General features: G+C 40.5%; 1 protein-coding gene across 3 annotated transcripts in view; it reads right to left on the bottom strand.

Moving 5' to 3' along the window:
* Positions 1–24,629, bottom strand: part of Sphkap (SPHK1 interactor, AKAP domain containing) — a 165,021-nt gene that overhangs the window by 25,267 nt on the left and 115,125 nt on the right. For all 3 annotated transcript variants that reach the window (XM_042260014.2, XM_076549928.1, XM_042260016.2), the window contains 4 exons: positions 12,350–12,409; positions 10,121–10,255; positions 5,283–5,538; positions 607–4,360 (listed from right to left, as the gene is read on the bottom strand). In XM_042260014.2, the coding sequence (XP_042115948.1) occupies positions 607–4,360; positions 5,283–5,538; positions 10,121–10,255; positions 12,350–12,409 (4,205 nt within the window). The remainder of the gene's footprint in view (positions 1–606; positions 4,361–5,282; positions 5,539–10,120; positions 10,256–12,349; positions 12,410–24,629) is intronic.

The following is a 24,629-nucleotide window of genomic DNA, read 5'->3' as shown; positions in this document are numbered from 1 at the left end:
GAGTTATTATAGGCATAAGAACAAGTTTCTACAAGATGACCACGGGGATTATTGATCTTGGAAGAGGACGGAAGATCAGGCATTCTAAACAAAATAAAACAGCAGGCACATGAGGGGCCATAACCTATGCCTACAATTACAGCAGGCCTAGCCATAGGAACATTGGAAAAAATGTCACTGGATAAGGTGAGAGGAATATCTCCCTTCTTACACATGCACATGGGCCTACTGAGGTCATTTATTGTCTCAGGAATTCTGTTTGTACATCAATAACATTCCTGTATTCCTACCTAAGATTTAGAACAGTGGTTCTTAACCTTCCTAATGCTGCAACCCTTTAATATAGTTCCTTATGTTATGGTGACCTCAAACCATAAAATTATTTTCATTGCTACTTTATAACTGTAATTTTGCTACTGTTATTAATCATAGTGTAAAAATATCTGATATGCAGGATATCTGATATGCAACCCTTGTGAAAATGTTGTGTGACCCCCAAAGGGGTCATGACCCACAGGGTGAAAGCCACTGATTTAGAGAAACACTAATTGAGGTATAAACTACGGTGAACATGCACCTATCTGGTCTCAGAGACGATCAACTTACCAACAGCTTTGGCAGGTGCTCTGGGCCGTGTCTCCACTTCTGGCCACATCTGGGATGGTTTCTTCAGGTGGGTGCCCTTCTTTTTCCTCTAGGGAGCCACTTTGGCAAAGGATAGATTCATCTTCTCCAATGCCCTCATCTTTCTGATCTGTCTCTATCTGAATCAAAGGTACATCCCTTGAGCAAAGCAGCTGCTTGGGGTTTTTGAGAACAATGGCATTGTGGCATGAAGAATTTTCTCTTCTAGGATCAAAACCACTGAGTTTTTTAACAGGAGCTGTTTTGCTTGGAGATGACACTGAGGAATGATTGCTTTCAGTAACAACATCCTTTCTCTGGTAACCAACAGACTCCTGTATAAGCAGAGGTGGCCCCCTGTGTCCTCTGCTGGTAGTTAATCTGCTTCCACACTTCTCTACTTGCAAAGGAGAGCCACCAGAAACAGGACCGGGACTAACACCAGCTGCCTCACCATCATCCACAATAATTTTGTTCTTTCTCATGAGAGCCTCAATGGAGCTGGCCCATGTTTCATGAATTAGCATGTTTGTGATCTGGTCAGTCCCACTTCTGCGATACAAGCATGAGTCTGATTTGCAGAGACCCGAGGAGGAAGCCCTACCGACTGGCTGTACATTCAGAGAATCTTGAGGGCAGTTTTGGGCAAAGCCGTCTAAGGAGTTGGCTTTGACAGGTGCATTCACTGTTAATCTGGCACATGGGGACCTGCTGTCCGGCATAGACGATTGTCTGTAGCACAGCGGCGATCGAGCAGAAGGAGACAGCAAGCCCGCGGTCCAGTCATGGCTGCTTCGCCTGGAGGAGGTACCATCTTTGCCTTCTCTGGCGAGGTCCCTCAGCATATACCTGTAGAACTCTTCTGTGATGCTCTCTGTGCTGGACTGCTTCGAGGGGCAGCTTGGCCTCACATTGAGGTGTTCGCTTTTCTGGCAAGCCTGCTGCATGGCTGAGCTCAGAATACTGCTGGCGTTTTTACCAGCGTAGTAATCCAGCAGCAACTCAAACCCTCTGCCTTCACTTTCCATCTGTTTCACCATAAACCTGGAAAACTCATCGGTGATGCTCTCACAGCTGGACTGTTTGGAGACTGAGCTGGCCCTGCTCACTGGCTGGCTTAAGGTACTCATTAAACCCAGGCTGTTGACATAGACCCTGGCTTCAGAGTCCTCCTCTGGAATGCTTTCACAGCTGGAGGCCTTCAGCCGGTTCCACCTATCACCACCCAGAAACCGGTTCCGGGAACAGTTCTGGGCTTGCCACCCTCCATCCACTGTGGAGAACTCTGTTAGGTTCATGATCTTGGCTGCCACTTCATTTGCAAAAGCACTGACAGAATCAGGAGTGTCTTCAAGGTTCATGGACTCATCCATGACTCTGTTCATCAGCTTCTCTTTCAGCTCCGGATGCTCGTCTGTCTTTCTCTTGATTTCACTGAGGCGGGGTGGCTTATGTTTCCTCACAGTGCTTCCACTGCCTGAGTTTTCCTTCTTCCTCTTCAAAGATCGGCAGGATCCAGTAGGCGCCACCAGAAACTCGTTCCCTCTTTTCCAAGCACAAAACCAGGGCTGCTTTCCATTGGAGTTGTCAAGGCAGATTGCTGCGATTTCAGTTGCCATGGAGACAACAGTCTCTGCCAATTCTTCAGCAAAGTCTGTGATGCAGTATACCTCAGACTGCTTTGCCTGTGGTGTAGTCTGCGCAGAAAACACCAGGTCATCCCCTAACAGGGACCGGTTAACTTGAATTTCAGTGTTTATGGGTGTGGCACAGGTGTATTTCTCTTGGGTGTTTGGAACAATGCTGTCTTCTGTTTCCTGGGAGCTGCTGTGGCACTTGCCTGTTTTTGGCAACTTTCCTCTTTCTGTAGAGGCTCTCTGTTCATTGCCATCATAACTGAGTGTGTGGTGAGGGTTCTTTGAGTCCTCTCCCATAATCCCTTTCAGATAGATTTCCTTGGGGGATGTTTTAGCAGTTGAATCAAGCATTCTGTGACTGCATGAGAATTCAGATTGCAGCCTGGGGTTGTTGAATAGTCCCGGCCTTGTTCCACCCTTGTTTTGCTTAGGAGGTGCATCCTCTACCAGATCACCAATGACAAGGCCAGTGCCATGCGCATTGCTAAGAGGGTGGCTGCCAGAGCATGCTGAAGCTTTTGCCCATGCTTGACCAGCAGCCTGATCAAATGGTTGGCAACCTAAGGGTTCTGACTCTGTCCACTGGATGGTCTCTTTGGAAAGGCCAGTGGGATATTCACCGAGTGTTACAAGATGACTCATCTTCTTGAACGTGAAACAGATCACATTGTGAAGCAGCTGGTTCACACTTTCCATTAAGGTGTCCAGAGTTCCATAGGGATGCCTTTCATCGGTGGATTGAGCTGTTCTATTTTTCTGGTGAACTTCATCAATGGAATGCTTGAGGATGACGTTGGACAGGGTTTGTGCCAGCTCATCCCTTCGAATGTTTTCTTTGCACAGGGTCTGGGTTTGGGAGGTGGTTTCTATGACTCTCCTGTTCACAGATTCCAAGAGCTCTCCAATGCTGCTGTATGCATCAGGCCGTGCTAAAACCAGAGCAGCCTCCCTGAGCAGAGCTTCTGCAATGGCTTCCTTCCCCAGCTCTGTGCTCCTCCCCATCATTAAACCTCCAGTTGAGGATATTTCTTCAGAAGCCCCGGATGTGGGCAAGAGGTCACTTGGAGCTAGAGAACATGCCACCTCTTCTCTTTCACCCAGGCCACAGACAGCCACGGCACTCGCCACCTGGGTCACGCCACACAGAGCCGATGGGAAGGAATATTCACTTACGGAAGGTTCTGTGAGTACTTGGGGCACTTGAGTTTGCTGTACCCCACTGCCTCTCTGGACATAGCTGGATATCAGGGATTCCTGCTCCATGGTGAGTCTTTCTGTGGCCTGTGGACTGGAGATGGTTCCAATAACAGTGGCTGCGCAAGCTAGGGCAACTTCTAGGGCGCTCTGAGTGGGTCTGCTGGAGCTTTCTCCGGAAAAGATGCCTGAGGTTTCAACAGAAACTTCCATCTCGGGCCAGGAGGAGACATTTGGCTCTGGGGCAGCGTCACTGCCGTCTGGACTCTGCACAATGACAATTTTGGGGAGCTCATTCCACGAACGCGGGACCACCATATCTTTCGTACAGCAGCCACTGGGAAGCAGAGCACTGCCCACGGAGAAACTGACTGAAGGTTCTCCGGGGAGGGTGGGTTGCGCCTGAGACAATCTGATGAAGGCATCTTGCAGCACTGATTCGGCTAAGTTTGTAGCGTACTCCCCTGTGGTGGCTTCTCCATTTTGGACAGGAGGAAGAGAGTTTTGCAGACCACCATGGTCTCTGGGGTCGCTGCCCTGCTCAGTGACTGCGCCACACGAAGAAAGCCCGTCTTTCTTAACCATGGAGAGATAAGCGTCCCTAGGGATATAGAGCATCTGAGATGTTTCTGTTTCTCCTTTGATGTTTTCGGGATGGGAGCGGAGTGTGGCAAGCTGCGTGTCCCCTGCCGCTTCGCTTTTCCAGCGGGATGACCTGGCTGAAGGACTGAGACTCTGCAAAGCTGTGCTCTCTGCTACCTTTTCCTTCGATCCTTCTGTTTTCATCGAGGGTGAACGATATTTTCTAGTGTGCTTTTCCTTGTGGAAATCCCATCCTTCCTGGGGAGCTTCCTTTGGCTTTTTACCTTCCGAACCATTAGCCGACACGTTTATAGTTTCAAAACCTAGTAAAGAGAAATTGAGGACCGACCATCGTCACTTTTTGGATAGCAGATTCTGATGGGCCTAAACTAACCATTACTTTCTAAATTTTCATCCAGTTTTTCCTTCTCCCCTTTAACACAGCACTGTGGCTGTTACCTCATGTAAAGTGAATGTGATACAGAGGTTGAATTTTGTTATGCAATGGTGCCTTATGAAACACTTTTAATATGGGGCACAAATGCAGGGGTCCAGGGGGGAGAAGGTATTTGGGAATGATGGCTTTGCTGCAAAGATTTGCATTGAAGTTTGCATAGGTCCTGCCTCAACAACAATGCAACACTTCATGCAATTTTTTTCAAGGTGGGAAGAGGGACACGCTGAGTTCTGTGAATGAGTCAGTAGACTTAAATGGCTGCAGAGCACCTTCCTGGGTCATTCCCTTCTAAGCTCACAACCATCACGAACTATAAGCACTTTTGGAAACCAAGGCTTAAAAGAGATTAGAGAGGAGTCTTAGGTCTCACAGACTCAAAGTGAGGTCCTGGGATTCAAAGCCAAGCCAGGCCAACTTGGCTCTTGTTGGTAACACCGGCTTTTCTGGAAGTTTCGGGGAAACTGACTTTCCTGTTAGGAAGAGACTTTCTTTCTCTTGGTGGGTAGGAAGGTTTCCCCTTAGAGCACACAAATTTCCTTCAGCACCCCTAAGGCATCTTTTGGGAGCCAGTATCCATCCAACCATTAAGCTGTCTTAAATACATTAGTCAGCATGTTTACCAGTGTTTTCTTATTATCGCTGCCTCATCAGACCTGAGCAGGTAGAGATTGTGATGCGTCAGCCAAATTGACGTGGCCTGAAACTTTTCCCGACTCTCCCACTGATAATGTTGTAGGGTGGGGTGACTCCTCTCAGGGCACATACTAGCTTTACCGACAATGTCTTACCGCTCCTGTAGTCCTCCACCTCGATTTCCTCCTCCAAGTGCTCAGAGGCCGTAAGGAAATCTTCCTCGATGGAAGACAGGGAACAGTTTGTGTCATCCTCCAGCTTCAGAACATTGGTCTCCAGGTGGAGCTGACGCTCCTGCACCACCTCCAGACCAATTAAGAACTTGTTGATCTCAAAGATGATGCAGTTGGTACTGTTGGGTCTGTTCCCTCTTGCGCATTGGACCAAACAGATATCTGGCAGCCAAGAGCACTAAAAACAGAAAGAAAAGAAGGTACAGTCTCAGAAATGACAATAAAAGACAATCGTGGGTGACCATTTTTTTTTTATTCCCAGCCTCTCCTGTGAAAAGGAAAAGGGCCCTTAAATTTGAAATATCTTCAGAGCTCCTCCTGGAAAACTGTTCGAGGAAACATCATATGACATTTTGAAACACAAGGGCATCTAGAAGAAAGTTTTACTTAAAACAACTGGCTATATCATATATTTGAGATTTCCTTCATCAAAGCAAAAAAAAACAAACTGATCGAAGTTGAACAGGCAAGGACGATTTTATTCAACATTATTGAAATAAGCAGTGTGAGCGCAGAGGCCAGACCATCACTGTGATGGAACAAAAAGCAATGGGGATTTAAGGCCATTTGTGTTTGCTAATTGGCTTTACACAGGGGAAAAGTAAAATGCCGTCTATCGGGGGGCCAGTGGCCTACAGATATCAGGACCCCATTCTCTCTGAGAATGGGAGAGGGGGCATTGGTTTTAAGATGTGGTTCTCAGGTTCTTGGATAAAACACCAGTCGGTTATAAAACTGGATAGAGGCTTTGCAAAGAGAATTACATGTCAAATGGGAAAGAAATTATAGCAATATGTTTCATAGGCTAAATGCTTAGGGGTAGGAGGAAGGCTGGGACCTGGGGTCAGGAAGAAGTTTGGCTGAAGGCTGATAGAGGGGGTTCTCAGGCTTCTGGGCTGCCTCTCTTGATTAAATGGAGACCTTTTCTCAGATTGTTATCCTTTGCTATCTTGAGAGTAGTCAATAAGGCCTCTGTCAGTGTTTTGGATATGGAGTTAAGTGTTCTCTCAACTGTATTCAGGCTTCCCATTGGTGCCGTTCTCTTGAAGAAGGAGCCAACATAAAATAGAAAGACACACACTGAAAGAGGTCCAATGATCTCTACAGCACTAACACACAGGAAAGGCCAGTGACAAAAGAGCTTTAGAAATTTTTAGAAAGTGTACTTTCTTAACAGTCTCTAAAAAAATAAAAAATTAAGAGTTGCAGCCAAGTAATGCAAAAATAGCCTACAACATAATGACATATCACGTAATTTTATAATACTTTACACAGTGGTTCTCAACCTTCCTAATGCTGTGACCCTTTAATACAGTTCTTCAGATGTTGTGGTGGTCCCTTGACCATAAAATTATTTCACTGCTACTTCATAACTGTAATCTTGCTACTGTTATGAATAGTAATATAGATATCTGATATGTGCCCCTGAGGGGTCGTGACCTACAGATTGAGAATCACTACTTTGCAGGGTACTTTTCAAATCTTGTTATTTCCAATGTGATCAATATATTTATGAGGATGATGATCTATGGCACTTTTACAGACAAGAAAGTCAAGTTAAAAAAGCTAACTCTTCCTTTCAAGGCTAGACAAGAAAACAGCGGAAGAGCCAGCAAATCCTATTCAGGCTTATGGTATCCTGGTGTGTTTTTCGTCCTCATGGTCCCTTGGTCCAAACAAGAAATACCCAGTATCCACAGAAGGCTTGTGTGACGTTTGAAGAGAGGCCATAACTGGGCCTTTGCAAACTCAAGCACATATAGCTAATTACACCCTCATCTCATAGGAAGGACAACCACAGGAGTAAACCTAACTGTTGTATATAATAAGCTTCTCAAGACATCTGCTTCTGTAGCTGAGTGTCCCCGTTAGTTCTTATTGTCAAATGGACACAAGTTTGGGTCACTTGGGAATAGGGAACCCAAAGTGGACTGCCTCAATCAGATTGCCCTGTGGCCATATATGTGAGTGATTGTCTTGACTAATGACTGATGAGGGAGGATTTAGCCCATTATGGGTGACACCATCCCTAAGCAGGTGGACACGGGCTGAATAAGAAATCTAAGGTTGTGAGACAGTGAGTAGCATTCCTGTGTGATTTTTCTTTAATTCCTGCTCTAATGTCCCTCAATAATCCATTATTACCTATATGTATAAGCTAAAGCCTTAACCCTATCTCCCATAAGTTGCTTTTGTTCATGGTGTTTATTGTAACAACAGAAATCTAGCAGGAACAGAAAGTTAACTGATTTTTCTTAATATTTTATTTAACTATTGAGGTGGTCCTCCGACCTCAGCCTCCCAGATAGTAGGTACTATAGCGGCGTGCAACCATGATTGACGTTAAACATTCTTTTTATTATGTGACATTTAATGAGTTATTGGTAACTCCACTCTCAAATACCTCATGGAACATCTTTGCTTCTTTGATGACCATAGTTTATCCCTTTTGTCCTCATACTCTGTGAGGAAGAATTTTCTGCTTCATTTATTGCTTGAGAAATTCACAGACGGTTCATCTCTGAGTCCAGGGATGAATCTTGCCTGGGCAATCTGAACAGTACATCCCTCAAATGAGAGCGACTGGTTAAAAAAAAATGAATATGTGACCCATGGCAACCAAAATAACTCAGGACACATTTGAGAACTACCTGAAATGTTAGTTTTAGTCAACTTGAACACAATAGGATAATGTCTCCTTGTGTCTGATAAATAGGACCTATAGAGAGAAAGCAGCAAAGAGACTATAAGAAAAATCCATGTCCCGCCAACATGGTTCAAGTCCTTTATTCTTTTCTACTCCCTGTGTTGACTTAGTTACATGAAACCATACATTCTCTGTATACTTGAGTCTCTTTTCAGTCATTTTCTCTTTCTCTCTCTCTCCAGCCCTTCCAGTCATGTTTAATTAAGAATCTTAACTAAGGTCAATCAAAGTCTACCAAGTTCAGTTCAAGGCCAGGTCCAATTAACGTCCGTATCAGCTTTCACGGATACATCCGAAAAAAATAGGGACCTCCCACTAATGCTCGACATTGCCAATGTTAACTACAGCTGAGCACATCAGGAAAAGATGATGTAGTGTTATAAAGTAGACAGGAATGACATTTTCAATTGTTGCTCTATTTAAAACCGTGGCAGATAATTTGTGGAGAATTCATGTAAAGTTTATAGTTAACAAGCCTTGTTATTAGCTTCAGAATCAAGAGTATATGATTACTAAGCAGTAAAGCTTTCCTATTCATTTATTGATTTATCACATTGTTTAAAAAGTCATTATTAAAGCGTTGCAATTCTAATATAAAGTGGCTCATATTTTAGAGGATATTTGAGAGAAAAAATAGTTTCAATTTTTTTTGTAGGATGTTGGGTTTCTTATAATTTTGTTCCCTTTTTTAAAAACAAAACTAAAATTTGTTTTGAATAATGTGCTTTTTACAAATTTTATTTCTCAAGTTAATGTTTCAAGGTAGAAATGAATTTATTCTGCTTCATAGATGGTTAAATCCAGGCTGAGAAAGATCCAAATCCTTCAGGTTCATATCCCAACTGCTTGATGCTCAGGAATATTGTTTCTCTGACTGACAAGATGTAAATTATTGTGTACTATGAGATTCTTGTTTTATTAGTAAAAATGACCACACTAGTGCACAGACACATGGTCAGTGCTTCCTCTCTACTCAGGTTTTGGCTTCCAGAACTAGTTGGCTTTTACATTGTAATATTAAGGAATTTCTCCCTATATAAAGAAAGATGTTTAACTGGATAGCAGGTCATTCCTATGCTTAAAGGCAGAGAAAATACAGGTCTGTAAGTATTATAAAAATACTTACAAATTTCAGACTTGAAAATTTTTTTCTGATCATCATTGTTTGGCTGAATATAAATGGGACTTAGAACTTAGAGCCATTTATCAATAACCTCCCAGAAACCCAGGCTCTTCATTAATGAAAAATATTATTATACTGATGTCTCAATTAAAAAATTCAAACAGACTAGGTAGAGATCCGCACTAAGTCTTCAGAGTCAAGACTGAATAAAGGTTGGCTTTCTAGGCTGATATTCTGGTGTATAACAAATGCTCACTACTTTAATTTGGAACTGGAGTGTATATTATTACAGCATACCTTATTTGTACTTTTCTTGCAAATTGACTAAAAAGCTTTAAATGCATTCTTCAAAGTAGTGTTGTGATGGTTTATACAACAGCAACAAAGAATTGTCAGAATATATAATATTTCCATTCCTACTTTATTTTTAATGACATTCTTCTGGGATTTTAGTCCTTGGGCGTAGCATACTTCCTTTCCATCTCAGAAGCCTCATTCTTTACTTAAAATCTTGGCTAAGTCATTATTTCTTAAGGAGCAAATAAATCCCAGAAGAATGATACTATTGGATGGTGTGATAATCCAGTGATGCATACTAGAATTCTGGGCTTGTTCCTAAAAGGGGAGAAAATTCTGATTTTGAATATTTATCTAGGCCTAGTAGAAAGTAGACTAACCAACAATCAGTTTATCTGCTCAAGCCCCAGTGAAATGACACTGTGGGTCTGAGAATTGGTGCAGAGATAAAAATCTATCAATCTCTGCGTGATGCTATGTGGGAGAAACAAAGAGAAAGGCCAGTGTCCAATACAGAGCCATTGCTGGCTCTTCCACCAAAGCTCGTGCACAGCATCTGTTTGGGGTTCATGCCCTTCTGATTACAGAAACATTATCACTAATGAATAGTTGATTGAGAACTATGTAACTTACCTGTGAAACGTCAAAATCTGCCTGGAGGTTTCCAGAGGCTAACCCACTTAGGAGGACAATTTCATTTTCTTTTGGTTGCTGGACATTCATGGAATTGATGAGTTTTGGAAGGTCTGGTGAAACATTGACCAGTTTCTGTGGGGTAAGACTTTGTTAGCTCGGAGGATTCCTTTACACTTCTAAAAGAGTACTCCCAAACTGCCCCATCTACAAAAATGATTTATTATTTAGAATATAGATATATTAGCTGCTTAGTCTATAGTTCCTTACGACACAACTCCTGCACTAAGACTCAGGGATCATTCTAGAAGAGGCAGATAGAAAGACTGTGGAAAGCAGAGGAACAAGAATTTTTCTGTGGTATTATTTCTCCTAGAAATGTCAGAGAAGCTGCCCATGAAGTGTCACTATCATGGATGCCTAAACATGACCTGAATAAGGATGACACCAATATATGCACTAATATGGAAGGGAGAAAGCTCAGGAGGCCTTAACCCCAGTCAGAGGACAAGAGGCAACTAAGGAATGCTGAGAGCAGGAGAAATCATCCTCCCTAGGGAAGAGCATGGCGATCTAATATCAAATGCTCATCCCTGAGAACATCACACACACACACACACACACACACACACACACACACACACACACACACGCCACCGCCACCGCCACCCCCACCAACAACAACAGCAACAATCAAAAAGAGATAATGAATTTTAATGAGAACAGGGGGTATGCATGGGTGGAAATGGAGGTATGAGAGGAAGGTAGGAAATGATGTAATTATATTATAATCTCAAAATATAAATAATAACCCTTGGAATCTAGAAAAGAAACTGTTTCAAACTAGATAATAAGAATTAAGGTTGGAATAGAAAATTTAAGCTTAAAAAAACTGTGGTTTTAAATTTTCCAAAGTAAACAGTTGGCAATTACGACTACACAACAGGTAAAAACACTAGTTTGGAAATATTTTTTCCTCTTAAAGTTTGAATAAAAGCATGGCTTTACTAGTAATCTTCTGCTCCAATAAAGTCAATAATAAAAAAATCATGTGCAATACTGATGTTGCTTTGACTGTGTTCTAAACAGTTTGCTAAAGCCTGTATATTTGACATCCTCTTCCATTTAATCCTTGACAGAACCCTATGTAAATGAGATGTCATAATTACTTTCATATATACACAAATAGCCTATGGCCTAGAAAATGGTAACTTGCACAAATCACATCACCTATGTGAGCGAAGCCATAACTGGAAACTGTCCTAAATCATTCTACAAATTATGGAAACACAGTTATTATGATGAGAATTTGCTTCCACCTTCTCTGTCCTATTTCTGAAGGACTCTACATAGTAACTCCACTGAATAAAGTTATATGCCCAGTTTTCTTTGAACCCTCTAGTGCTATACTGGGAAACAATATTTGGGACCTGATGTAAGTTTTATAGTGAGTAATTCCTCTGAGTAACTTGATTCAACTATACCAAGAACAAAAATAGAGGAGTTCTGAGTAATCTCAGGTTCTGCATATACTGTGACTGGGTCCTGGATAACTGAGGACCTAATATCAATTAAGTGAAGCCTGCGTGCATTGTTGTGTGATAATCCAGCTGCAAATATGCCATTATATTTATATATATAGCAAATGAGGTCAAAGCGCTCAGCTTTGGGTATGTAATGAAAACTGTGACATTACTTAATTCTTTTAATTGTACCACAGGCATACTTGGCTTCTAAAGAGCTGACCAGACATTCAAAAGCTTAATGCACCCAGTGATTTACACTAGGGTTCAACTTTGAAGTAGCTTGGGAAAGTTGGGTGTTAGGAGGTGCAAAATATTCAAGCTCATGATGAGGGTAAGAATGAAAACATGGTTGAGACAAGATTTGGTGAAAAGAATGGGGAAGAGTAATCCTGAGAACCAGAGGAAAGACTGGCTATCGTCACCCAAATTATAAGATACCTAGGAAAAGGCATGCCAGACTGAGGTGTGAAAGTGAAGAAAGGTCAGAATAGTTGCTTTAGGAAGCTGATAGGTAAGGGGAGTTGCCTCCCTGAACAGTGTTACTGGCAAGGATAAGTGAGACTCAAACATATAATGGGGCAGCCTGAAAAGCGTCAGGGCAAGGTCAGGGAAATGGGCAGTGATGAAATCATCTACCCTTCTACAGAAGAGCATCATAGACCTTTGTCCCAGGCTTCTGGAGGGGTCCAGATCCACCTCTTACCTGCTGCAGGTGCTCTGTGCTGCAGGCATCCTTGTTTACATCCAGGTTCACAAAGCAGACCTGATAAAGGAAGCAAAGTCATCAATTATGTGAAGAATCTCTCCATCCTGTTAGAAAAAAAAACCTAAAAGACAGTTGTAAAAATTATTTTAAAGTCTTAGGAATTTTATATAGTTCTACATAAAGGCCATTGCTTCACTGTGGGTCTCTACAAAGATTTCCAACCCCCTTCTCACAGGTCCCAGTTGTGATGGCAAATGCCTTACTTTCATAGACCAACATAGTCAAACAATTCCTGGTTTTGCTTGAGTCATAGCAAAATCTTCAGGTTTATGTTATTATCGAATCTCACGAAGTAGAAAACAAAATGAAAGAAACCGAGTAAAGAGACTTGTAATGCTCAGAGCCCCTGCTTATAAATCATGAGTAATTTTCTACATTTCTCCCAGTACAATGTTGGATCATGGGTTCTTACTGCCGGGGTTTGTTTTAATTTACCTAGTTTTATAAGGTTTGCTCCTTGGTTGTTCATCTTAGATAAAGGCTTAAATCAGTTTAAAATAATGGGTACATTATTAAATACAATTTTCAAACAACATTAAAGTAACTTGTTCTGATGAAATTTTCAAATTTCAAACATATCATACAGATAGATAATTACTCTGAGCAATGGGATGGAGTTGGAAAGAGGATTAAGGAAAAATCTCAAGGAGATTGGGTTTATGAGAGTTAGAAAGATTCTGTTCAGCAGGGAATGAGGAGGATGTCCACAGACAGCAGGAACAGTGCTTGGAGATAAATCATGTTGTCAGGTAACAGAGAAAGATCTGACTGTACCCCAGCCTGGGAGAAAAGAGAGTGTTAGAAATAAAATCACAGAATGATTATATTAAATGAGATGGTAGGAATGAGGTTTAACAGTCATCAAAATTCTCTAAATGTTTTTATTCTTAAGTACTTGATTTGAGTATGTGAAACAGAGAACATCTTCAGAATTTTGGTAAGATGTGTGATTTTATTAGATACCTGCAGACCTGTGGAGCCCTCTGATTTCAATTGGTTTGTACAGGATCATGATTTTTCAGAACCCACCCTTTTTGAGATTTAAAAAAAAAAGTCCATAGGCGAAAGCCTTAGAAATTAGCATGGTCTATACTCTGCTGGGACATAAAACAGACCACTATTGCTCTGCTTCCAGATGAGAGGTTTCCCCAAGCTTCATGGGCTCAAATGATTCCTGCATTTCATCCTATGGTAAAGCAGGTACTTGTTGAGACAGTTTGTTGGGTATTAGGGAGAGAAAAGGCCATGAGATGCTTCTTCATTTTCATCCAAACTCTGTTTTCTCAGGACACTCTGAATGGAAAATTGGGAGTCATGAGGCATATGTCCCTGTGCAGATAATGCAATGCAAACACAGTCGATGGAAGTCAGAAGTGGTTCATGATATAGAACCATTTGAAGATTCACACAGTAATTTGGAACTTTGACCTTGGAAAATTGGCTCACTATCCATTAGTGCTCGGGGCTTTTAATACCATACTATCAGCACTGCAGACATTGAATTAATTTGATGGTTCTCCACTCACCTTTAAAAAGGCCCATTACCTTTCCCCTGTACATTACAAAACTCTCATTATCGAGTATCACAGTGGGAAAAGGCAAAACAGAGACCAATGAAAGCCATCCAGGATAGTGATTATCTGCCTTTCAATACAAGCTTCAGTTACAAGAAGACAAAGTTGTTCATTCACTGTGGGCCTTGATATGGCATTATGACATTTTGCTGATATATGTCAACAACCTGCTTATATCTGGCATGGAATATTTTTGTTTCTGTATCTTGATGGTAGGATATTAAGTGCTGTGGGAATTCATTCCACCAATAGCTTTGGGGTAGAAGACGGGGCGTGGCTTCTTGTCTGTGTATGCGACCACTTAAAAGAGGAGGGAAAGGGGGTTGTACTCTCTCTTGTGGTCAAGAGACCAGGTCAGGTGGTGGAAAGTGTCTTGTAGTTTGTCCCCATTGGCCTTGAAACTAGATCAGCAGTTGATCCTCAGCATGTCTACCTTGCTTTGTATTAGCGAGTCTGTTTCTGTTGGCCCTTGCCTCACAATTGAGTAAGGATTCTTAGGGCTTAATATATATTTTATACAAACACACACATACACACACATATATACGTGTGTGTATACACACACACACACACACACACACACACACACACCATCAAGAGATAATTTATTCAAGAAAAAGAATAATGAGATTTTATTAGATATGAAAGCAAACATCCTTTTTGTAAACAAAATATCAGTAAAACTGAAATGTAGGTACTGGGAAGACAGTTCAGTGGGTTTGTAGCTTCTGATACAAGCTTGAGTTCAAATCCTCAGAAACCAAGAAATAGCTGGATGCAGTAGTGCACATCTGCAGTCCCAGCATGCTTAGGACAAGATTGCAGGCAGAGACAGGAGAATTCCCAGAAGACCATGGTCCAGCTAGAGAGAAGAAACAACAGACCCTGTCTCAAAAGCAGAAGGTGAGGACCACCACCTGAGGCTGTGCTCTGACTTACACACACACACACACACACACACACACACACACACACACACACACACACACACACACACACATTGGGGGATAGGAGTGGGAAAGAACCCCTCAAATGTGAAAACTTTGAACATCTCCAGAAAGATGGTATTTTAACTACCTAATATAACCCCATAACACCTTTCCATTAATTTCTGATTGTATATTCTTTTAGTCACCTTTTTTGGTAGCAATTTTAGAATTGTATCTTCTCCATGGAGAGTAAAGTCATAACCCAGTCTTGTTTTCATATGGTCTCGTGAATATTTTTCAGCTTCTCAACCTCTTATTTATAAAACCTTACAGTCTTTTTTAGTTTAATTGCCATTTTGGTGGGGAGCAGTCACACAATTCCTTCCATGTTTGAGTTATTACAGTTTTACTATAGATAGTGTTATTATGGTTTTGTGCTTTGTAAACACAAGAACTTGGAATGATAATCTTGTGAGATTCTGATGAGTATGAGAAAAATGTATGGTTCATTTATAAATACTGATGTTGTAATAGTGGGTAAATTCCTTCCCAGAGAGGACTTTGGGTTGACTGGGCATCATTGAAAAACCAGTTTTGTAGTTATATTTTTCATGGTTGATGGCTGGGAAATTCTACATAGGCTAGCTCTGCTCACTCTTGTGTTTGCGGTGTTGAGAAGTGGAGAATGTATGAACATGATTATGATCTTTGTCTGACTCCATGATGCCACAGTGTTTGGTTGAGTTGTCCCTTTCTATGGTAAGAATATCCACAGGAGCCATTTCTTCCTGCAAGTGGCTAGCGCTACTTTAAATGTATATGAAATGGCCCAAAACCACATATACATGGAGTATATCTCATAAATATAACCCCATCCAATTTCTCTAGTGCCAGACCTCCTGACTGGGTAAAGTGTAGGGGTAAAACAAGATACATTAAAAATTTGAATAGAAATCGTGGCTAAAATATCTACCTTTTGAAAAATTTGCAACATAATCACTTGAGAATGTTTCTGGTCTCTAGTCCAGGGCGCTGAAATAGAACCTCAGAGTGTTCAAAGAGCTGTGCAAGTGTACTTATGACAGTTTTACAGTTATCCACTTCTTGTTCAAATGGCCCATGTGACTGGATTGCTATTTACAAATCTAACTCCCTGTGACTTCAGGTTATTTTTTTGGGATTCAGTCATCCATTTCATGCTGACCCCCAAGTAAGAATACAGATCTCTATGTAGAAGAGTTGGGAAATGGTAGTTCTGGAGTAGGAAGTTTGGAGAGAGGGAGTACTCATCCTCTTTGAGGTATATGGTCTTTGGTCTGTGTGCTCAAAAGACAGACAACACAAAGTGCTCTTCCTGCTGTCCCGGAGTTAGGTATCTGGAAGGAGAACACATCCCAAAATGAGGAACAACATTATCAGATAAGTCTAAGGTGAATGGCTGTGTGGATTGGAGAAGGAGGCTGGAAGCATTAGTCTAGTCAAAAATGGTATCCCAGAGAAGATTTGAGGTGAACAGAAGGGGAAAGAAACTTCATATAACAAATGAATGATCTTTCCATGATCTACATCCACTGAGCAACGATCTGTCAAGAGGCTTTGCATTAAGCTCGAGGGGAGGAGAAGGCAGAGCTGTGAAACCCAAAGAAATAGGACTTCTGAGCAGAAGTGTTTTCTTCTGACATAGTGGAAACTCGGGGCATCTTTTAGTATTTTAAAGGAGTTGGATGAAAGAGGGAATCAGCATTTTATGCTATACTCATTGCATCATTAGTGCTGAGAGAGCATTGGATATTTCCCAACTTGACAGCTTAGAGTTTGTGATGGAAACTTTTGGTAAGGAGAAGGAAAACTCAAGCTCTGTGGAGGGTATTGTTGGACTAGTTCTGTGTGACTAAGTTATGAAAGTCAAGGGATTTTTGTGCTCCAGTTCTGCAGGCTGGAGAACATTTTGTGGAGGTGATGGGGTTGAGTCGGGGAGCTGGGGCTGCAGGAGACAGCAGCTAGTGGACATCAAGGCATAACTTCTGGGCTGGCTCATCTCCTTACCTGATCAGATGCTGTTCTTAGTGAAATACCTGAGTGAGCAAATCCAAGTATGCAGCAGGAGCCCAGGAAGGAGCTGCCAAACGCTGGTTGTGTTCAGAGAATTTCTGTTTCCTTGAGCGTGGTCTATCTTCCTTTGTCCTTTATCAGGTGTGTGCATGAGCCAGGTACTGCTCCTCAGTCATGTTTTCAGTGCTTATCACAGTGCCCAGCACTTGGTAGCTCCTTAGTGAATTGTTTCTTTTTAAATGATTTATTTATTTTTTTATTTATGTGTATGTGTGTGTGGACAACTGAGAGTTTGGGTGTTCCTGGAGTAGGGTGTTGAATCACCTGCTCTTGGATTTTCAGGCCATTCTGCACTGTGCATGGATGATGGAGACTAAACTCTGGTCCTCTGAAAGAGCAGCAATGTTAATGAATTAATGAATGAGGGGGAAGCCCTGTCTCTGGTGGTAAGTATTCCACAGGAGGCAGATACCACGCCACAGTCATCTCCTCTGATTTAAGTGGTGAACAGCAGAGTTGTTATATGACAAGGCCAGAGGAAAATGGTAGAGATCTCTTAGGAGAATTAAATGGAGAGACATTAATCTGGCAACTGGCAATGATGTAAAGTATTTAGACAGGCTTTTCCCTTCTACATGTGAAGATTTGCTAAAGACATGGCAAAACAAATAAACAAACAAGAAAACAAGATGTTGAGGACAATAATTGGCAATGAAGAGACATAAAAGTGCTAATGTTTTTCTTGGAACTCAAGCTCCTTTCTCTTCACGTAAAATGCTTCGCTTGTGTCTGCGCAAGCTCTGTTATATCTGCATCTTACAATTGGCTGAAGCAGATGGAAACACATCTTCCCCAGGGAGCTCAGACACTACTCACCCTGAGCATGCTCAGCAGTGCTGACTGTGGCTATATTCTTAAGGTTATATTCACAAGCTGTTCCATTGGTTTTTAGCTTGTCCTTACGTACTTCTCAGTACAACCATAGGAATAAATGTCAGCAAGAAAACAATGCCATGCTATGATCTGATCTCCTTAATAATTTCAACTAAAATATTTTTCAAAGTTATATATATGTGTATATATACATATATATACACACAATCTACATATATATACACAAACTACGAATGTTCATAGACAATATGCTGTTTTCATAATGTCGATTATTTAGTCAAGCAATCTCTTGTATTGTATGTGAGTGTATGTGTGCAAGGTGAACATATCATAACATATCATTGATTTTCTTCCTGTTTTTCTATGTCTTTTCCATTGAAGAAAGGTTTTTTTTTTTTTTTTTTTTTTTTTAGTTAAAAGGGAGGTTTATTTCGTGGGGTAACTTACAAATGAAGGGATAGATTACAGGGGTCTGGAAAAGGTATAGCGCAGTCCGGCGATATTCTCTGGAGAACTCTGCTCAGTCTAACTCCAGCGTCCAGGGTCCAGGAACCAAGACAGCCAGCACATCCAGATCTCGGGTCTTTAGGGTCCTCTCTTGGCCCTGCCTGGTAGGCATGACAGTTACCAAAGCCTCAGTGGGGGGTTGGAACTTCCAGATCAAAGCTGGAATGGCTACCCACTACAACATTTCTCGTTTGGATTAGGTCTAAGGTGACTACAGCAGTCTTAGCTGCCTTAAGCCCTTTCTAACCCAAAAACTCTTAATGTAATGAAGCAGGGTCTTTTAATGAACCTGGAACTTCCCTTGTTTTTTTTTTCTTCAGTATTTTCAGCTATGCTGGTGTTCAGTAAACACCTTGATCCTGACACTCCTGACTCTTTCACCCCAGCTCTGTTCCAACCTCGGAAATTGGGTTACAGACTCACACAGCCATACCTGTGAAATTTGTTGTCTAGTACACAGTTTTGTGTGTGTGTGTGTGTGTGTGTGTGTGTGTGTGTGTGTGTGTGTGTAGTAGAAACCTGATGTGAGAAAGAAGTTGACATTAAGATCTCCTCAAACAATGTAACATAAAATAAATTTAATCGGACTACAGATCACAGCAACTTTTGTGGGATAAATGTTTTTACACAAGAAGTCAAACAAAACTAGTGTTGTATCAGATTAACAATGAATCTGAACCTGGAATTTAACTGAGAACACACAAGAAGAACTAGCAACGACTGTGAGTATTAGATCTACATCATGCATGAACAGTTTCAGGTTGCTTTGCACTAATTAACTTGCCCACATTTTAGACGACTCAGGTAGGCAAATGCAACGCTAAGGAGAAGCCACCCTTCTGTGTGCACACCATGACCAATCACTGGCAGAAGGCTAGATGACAACAGGGATTGTAGCCAGGAGATGTCATTTTTTACTTTCTCTGCTAGGAATATTTCTATGTGTCTTGAAGTCAGCTAAAACTTTTATTCATATAGAGATGGTTCTTATGAACAGTTCATTAAAAGCAGGATGTCAAAATGCCTTAAAAGTTTAGACATTTGAATGTTGTTTATGACCAAACGTATACTTAGGGTTTATTTTTGAAGAAAGCCAGCTCCTCTCAGCTGCTTTGAACAATGCAGCCATCTGCCCATGGGAGCTATGACAAGATCCCTTAATTTGACAGTATCAAAACGCTGATCCCTACAATGCTTTCAAAGGAAAAGGAAAACTGTCTGTCTTCTTCCTGCAAGCAAAAGATGTCTGCTAGATGCAGGACCCTGAACTCAATTTATCTTCTTAAAATGTCACATTTTTTTCTGATTAGTAGTTTAGGCTTATGGTACTGAAAGGAAAACTTTTCCATCAGTGTGGGCATGCTGTCATGTTGTCAGCCATTCCGGGACACATTTGACTCTTTGGGAAGATATTGCATTTGTATACAGCTATTGCTTCAAAATAATTGCAGCAATCATACAAAATGCAAGTTTTATTTACACTTAAGGCTGTCAAACTTCTCTGCTTCCTTTTATTGTCGAAATTTTAAAAATACATTTGAAATGTTTTTAGAAGAGGCATTTGAGCAGTTTGTGATGAGACACACCATAGAAACTACAGACAATTCAAAAAAACAGATATTTTAACTAACCACACACAAAATCAATTTTACTGGTAGCCTAAAAATATTTTTTGAAAAGAGATTCTAGGTGGTTATTTGGACTCAGTCTGCTTGAAAATATTTTCTGTGCATATAGAAATAAAGGTGAGAGGAGGGGGACATGACTAGGTGGGTAAGAAAATTTGTTCTCCAGACATGAAGACCTGAGTTCAAATCCCCAGTATCCACCTACAAAAAGCCGGACATGACTGTTTGTCTCTATGATCCCAGATTTAGAAGGAGGAAATGGACAGATTTGGAGAGTTTTCTGGTCTGCTGACCTAGCCAAAATGGTGAGCTTGGTTCACTGAAGGAGCCTGTCTCATGGCAGAGAGCAACAGAGGAAGACACTAGATATCTTCCATTGCCTTTGATAGATTTTTTTATCCTCTAATGAAAAGAAGTATCACTTGGCAGGCAAATGCCATTTTCACAATATTTCTTCTGCAGCCATAAGCAACCACACAGTTATTTTATGTCTTTAATTGAGTTGTCTTTCCTAGATGTTTAATGTAAATGCAAAAACACCATGCGTGGCTTTATTATGATTGGCTAGCATAGTGTTTTCTAGTTAACTGTACCAAGTGTTTTATCAATAGTTCATTAGATTTACTGCAGAATAATATTTCATCACAAGGAAAATTTTCATGTCCATTCTTAGACCCTTGGCTTCTTTTAAAGGGCATGCTTATTTTTCAAAACTTTTTGAGTGAGCATTTGGGCAACATAAAATGTTTTTTTTTTTTTAACTGTACTGTGTAATCCTCATCTTGGCTGTGAGACTCTTAGTACCTCTTCCTACTGAAAGGGATGATCTTAACGAAAGATATCCAAGGATGATGTGGAAAGTGATGACTCAAACCCTGCTAGGAACTGTGTGTACCTGGAAGTTTTACTTGTAAATAAAAGAGTGTGGTAGACTTAGCTACACTTTGCTCATATTTTTCTTCCTGGAGATTATTATTCTACTAATATGTGAAAAGTTTCCATAGGTTTTCTCAACTCTCGAGTCATGTGCTAGGCTGGTGTATGTCAAGAAAAGTCAATCAACTATTAAGTAAATGATTAGTACAGACACCTGGATGATGCTGAGGTGCAGCAACACCAGCAGCACCAACACCATCAGCACCAGCACCACAAACACCACCACCAGCACCAGCACCGGCACCAGCACCGGCACCACCACCTTCCAAAGGCCTTGGAATGTAGCTCAGCTTATATAATGCTTACAAGGCTCTGGACTAAGTAAATCCCCCAAACCATAGGTACACAAACTCACTTTGCCCACTGTGATAAAAACAAGCTGCCGAAAGCCACTGCAGTCACCAGCAAGTCTCACAGGAATAATCATCTCTGGTACATGGGACCAGGATATGTGGAGGGTAGGGCAGAAGTATGTGGAGCTGTTTCTTTTTAGATGACCAGGACCTCAGAATGTGGTGGGTAGGATGCTCTGTTTGCTGGTCCTGAAGGGTTTGGGACCAGAACATAAAATTCCTACCCAATTCCAGGTTAAATATGATAGTCCTAGACTTCTTGAAATCCTTCAAGTTACCTTATTTACTTATTGTTCAAATCATGTCTTGGTACTCTTTCAGATGCCTTTAGTGCAAAGGTTCAACTCTACTGTATCTTAATTAGAATGCTCCAGAGAAAGAATTAACAAGGTGGTGTGTTGACTCACAGAAACCAGATAGGACCTGTATCCCCATAGTCTCTGTTAGTGAACATCTATAATAAAGTAACAAAACATAATTAAGTAAGCCCTGTAGCAAAAAGTCAATTTCTCTTGAAATCTTTAAATAACCCCATGTTTTTCAAGCAGAAGGCTCATTGTTTATTTAGAATGTGCAAATTTGTTTCATCAAGAACATTGGAGGGAAGCCCAGAGGCTGTGAGTGACTTGTAGGCCAATTGATTCTTGAGTCTATCTCCAGGATTATAAACTGTCCTTAACAGTGGGAATGTTCTCTCCCCTTTGAACCATACCAGGGCACAAGTGACAGAAGGACCCGTGGCTTTGTCTATGGACAAGCTTAAGTTTATATGATAGCCCTGTCCCTTGTTCTGGTAGTCTCAACAAACTAGAAAAAGCAGGGATAGTGAACACATTCTTTGCAGAATTCCTGTGCAGATTACATGAAGTATGAAGTAGAGAATATGTGCTTGTTCTCTCCTTTTCATGCACATGTTGCTATACAGAAAATTAGATTACCTTTCATTGATCTCAGACTTATAGTCTATAAGAAAGAACTATTAAGTATTGCTACTTTTCAATTTCTCTCATGTCAAGTAAAACTTTGTAAGATTCAACTTATAAAGTGGGAAATGAAATATTTATAAAGAACAGCTACTTCTGAGAGTGGGAAATAATTACAATATGCCTCCTTGTCTGTAATTACCCTTTTTACATTATATATGTGAGTAAAAATGTTGTAATGGAACCCATTATCTATAATTAATATATTCTAATAAATCAAATTACTGTAAAACAGTGTGCTGTGCACACCCACAGCGGCCCATGGGACTCCCTGTCATCCTGGGCTCTAAGAGCAATAAGATATTTTCTATATTTTACGTATATTATATTATGATCTAAGCATACATAGGTTATACAATCTATGCTCTTAAAAGCATCCCCCATAATGTTTGTACAATGACAATATTATCTGAATGTTCATTTCTGACATGTACTGTCATCAGGCAAATCATGACTATAGTTGAAGGGCAATTTAAACACTTATCATTGGAAATAAATGAGAGTGAACCTACTTTTTGAAATAGAGTTCTATGGAGCACAGGCTGGCTTTGAACTTACTGTATAGTTAAAGAGGACCTTGAATTTCTGATCTTCTTGCCTCTACCTTCCTAATGCCATGTTTATAGGTCTACCAGTATGACCAGTGTAGGCAGTGCTGGGAATTGAACCCAGAACTTTGTTCATGCTAGGCAAGCATTCTACTAACTGAACTACATCCCCAGTCCATGAAACTAAATCTAAGATATAAAGAATTTATTTAAACTGGATATCTAGCTTGCAGCTATTATATTTTGGACAACCACACAACTTATAATTTCTCTGAAAAGTCTTGGGAATTATTAAGCAAAAAAATTTGTGCATTTTCAGTATGTGAGTGAGGCTGACATTAAAATAACTAAAACATATGAGAAAGAAAACTAAACTCAAATGCAGTCACTAAATGTACATCTTGGGTTACTGTAAATGAGGATATGGAAATAGTTTCAGAAGACAGACCATGAATTTAGCTATGAATGGAGGAAAGTATATGGATTGACTCTATTGATAAAGAAGCACCAGAAAGTAAATTTCTCTCCTATTTACTTGGCTGTTAAGAACAATTCTGTTTGACTTCTCTAGTTTTACCAAGGAAGCTTTTAATCCATGGAGGGTTTCCAAATTATTGTTCCCAAAGTGTGTATTCAAAGAATTCATTAGAATTTTTTTTAATATACTAATATAAGTGCTGGGAAGTAACTGCTTTTCTAATAAATGACCATTAAACTCTAAGCTTTTAAAAACTGGCACCTTGAAGTCCTTAGTTTCCATGTGTATAATGAGTAAGCAGATAATGTAGTAATTACAGATAGAGCAAAACAGAATACAATGAAAAATGCAATCAATAAAAGCTGGTCTAGGAGCATTGACGAATGCTTTTTTTTTGTATTTGACATTTTTAATATTTAATATTTTATGAGTAAATACATACCATATTGTCTTTCTGTTATATGCATAAGAATATATGGCTGAAATTATGGATATATATATATATATCAAGTAAAAGCCAATAGCCTTAATGAATTTAATAAAGCAAAGATTAAATTTAGTATTAAGAAGCGTAAAAAAGTAACCAATTGTAAAAATGTTGAGAGGGCACCAGGAGCTGCAGAAGTGTGTAGCACTTGCTGCCCTCGAGAGGACTCAAGTTCAATGCCCTCACACTGGGTGGCTCACAGTTGCTATGGCTATGGTCCTTTATAAGAGGGCCACAGCCGGCAGATAGTACACATAATAAGCTTTGACTTTTACAGAATTTTACAGACTTAGCAACAGTAAACAGCTAAAGCATCCTTACAAAGTACACAATACTGTCATCACAAAATACAATGCAGTCTATCCCCTAGACGAATGCTTTTTTAAACCAATTACCAGGCAGTTTTGAAGCATGAGTGGGCAGATTTCCTTTACATTTTGTATGCCTAATATTGTAAAGGCCTCTTTTACCTCAAATGGATGTGTGTATATATCCATGCTTATAATAATTTGATAATCTATTTACTCACTTACATAGTTGAGTTGAGTTGGTATAACAGAGTTTCAGAGAAACTCTTAGGTGCTGTCTGTGTTGGAAAAAGAATCACTTGTGATAAAAAAAAAAAGGCACTCTGACTTGTTGAAAGGACTGAGAAAGGTGTATCAAATATTTGCATTTGCCAACTCCAGGGTATAGTCTCAGTTTCTACTGTGTAGTTAAGGAGACATGGTTAAAAGTAGTGACTGAATTGGATTCATCTTATACTTTTTTCTTTAAAGTTCTGTGCACAGGAGAAATGTTCTGAAGTGGTCAGAGTGTGGTTGGCTAGTCTAGCGTTTACCTAACAT

The sequence above is a fragment of the Peromyscus maniculatus genome, chromosome 13 (assembly GCF_049852395.1).
Source record: "Peromyscus maniculatus bairdii isolate BWxNUB_F1_BW_parent chromosome 13, HU_Pman_BW_mat_3.1, whole genome shotgun sequence".
NCBI lineage: Eukaryota > Metazoa > Chordata > Mammalia > Rodentia > Cricetidae > Peromyscus > Peromyscus maniculatus.
The sequence above is the reverse complement of the archived record's forward strand: the minus strand, read 5'-3'. Positions and strand labels throughout refer to the sequence as shown.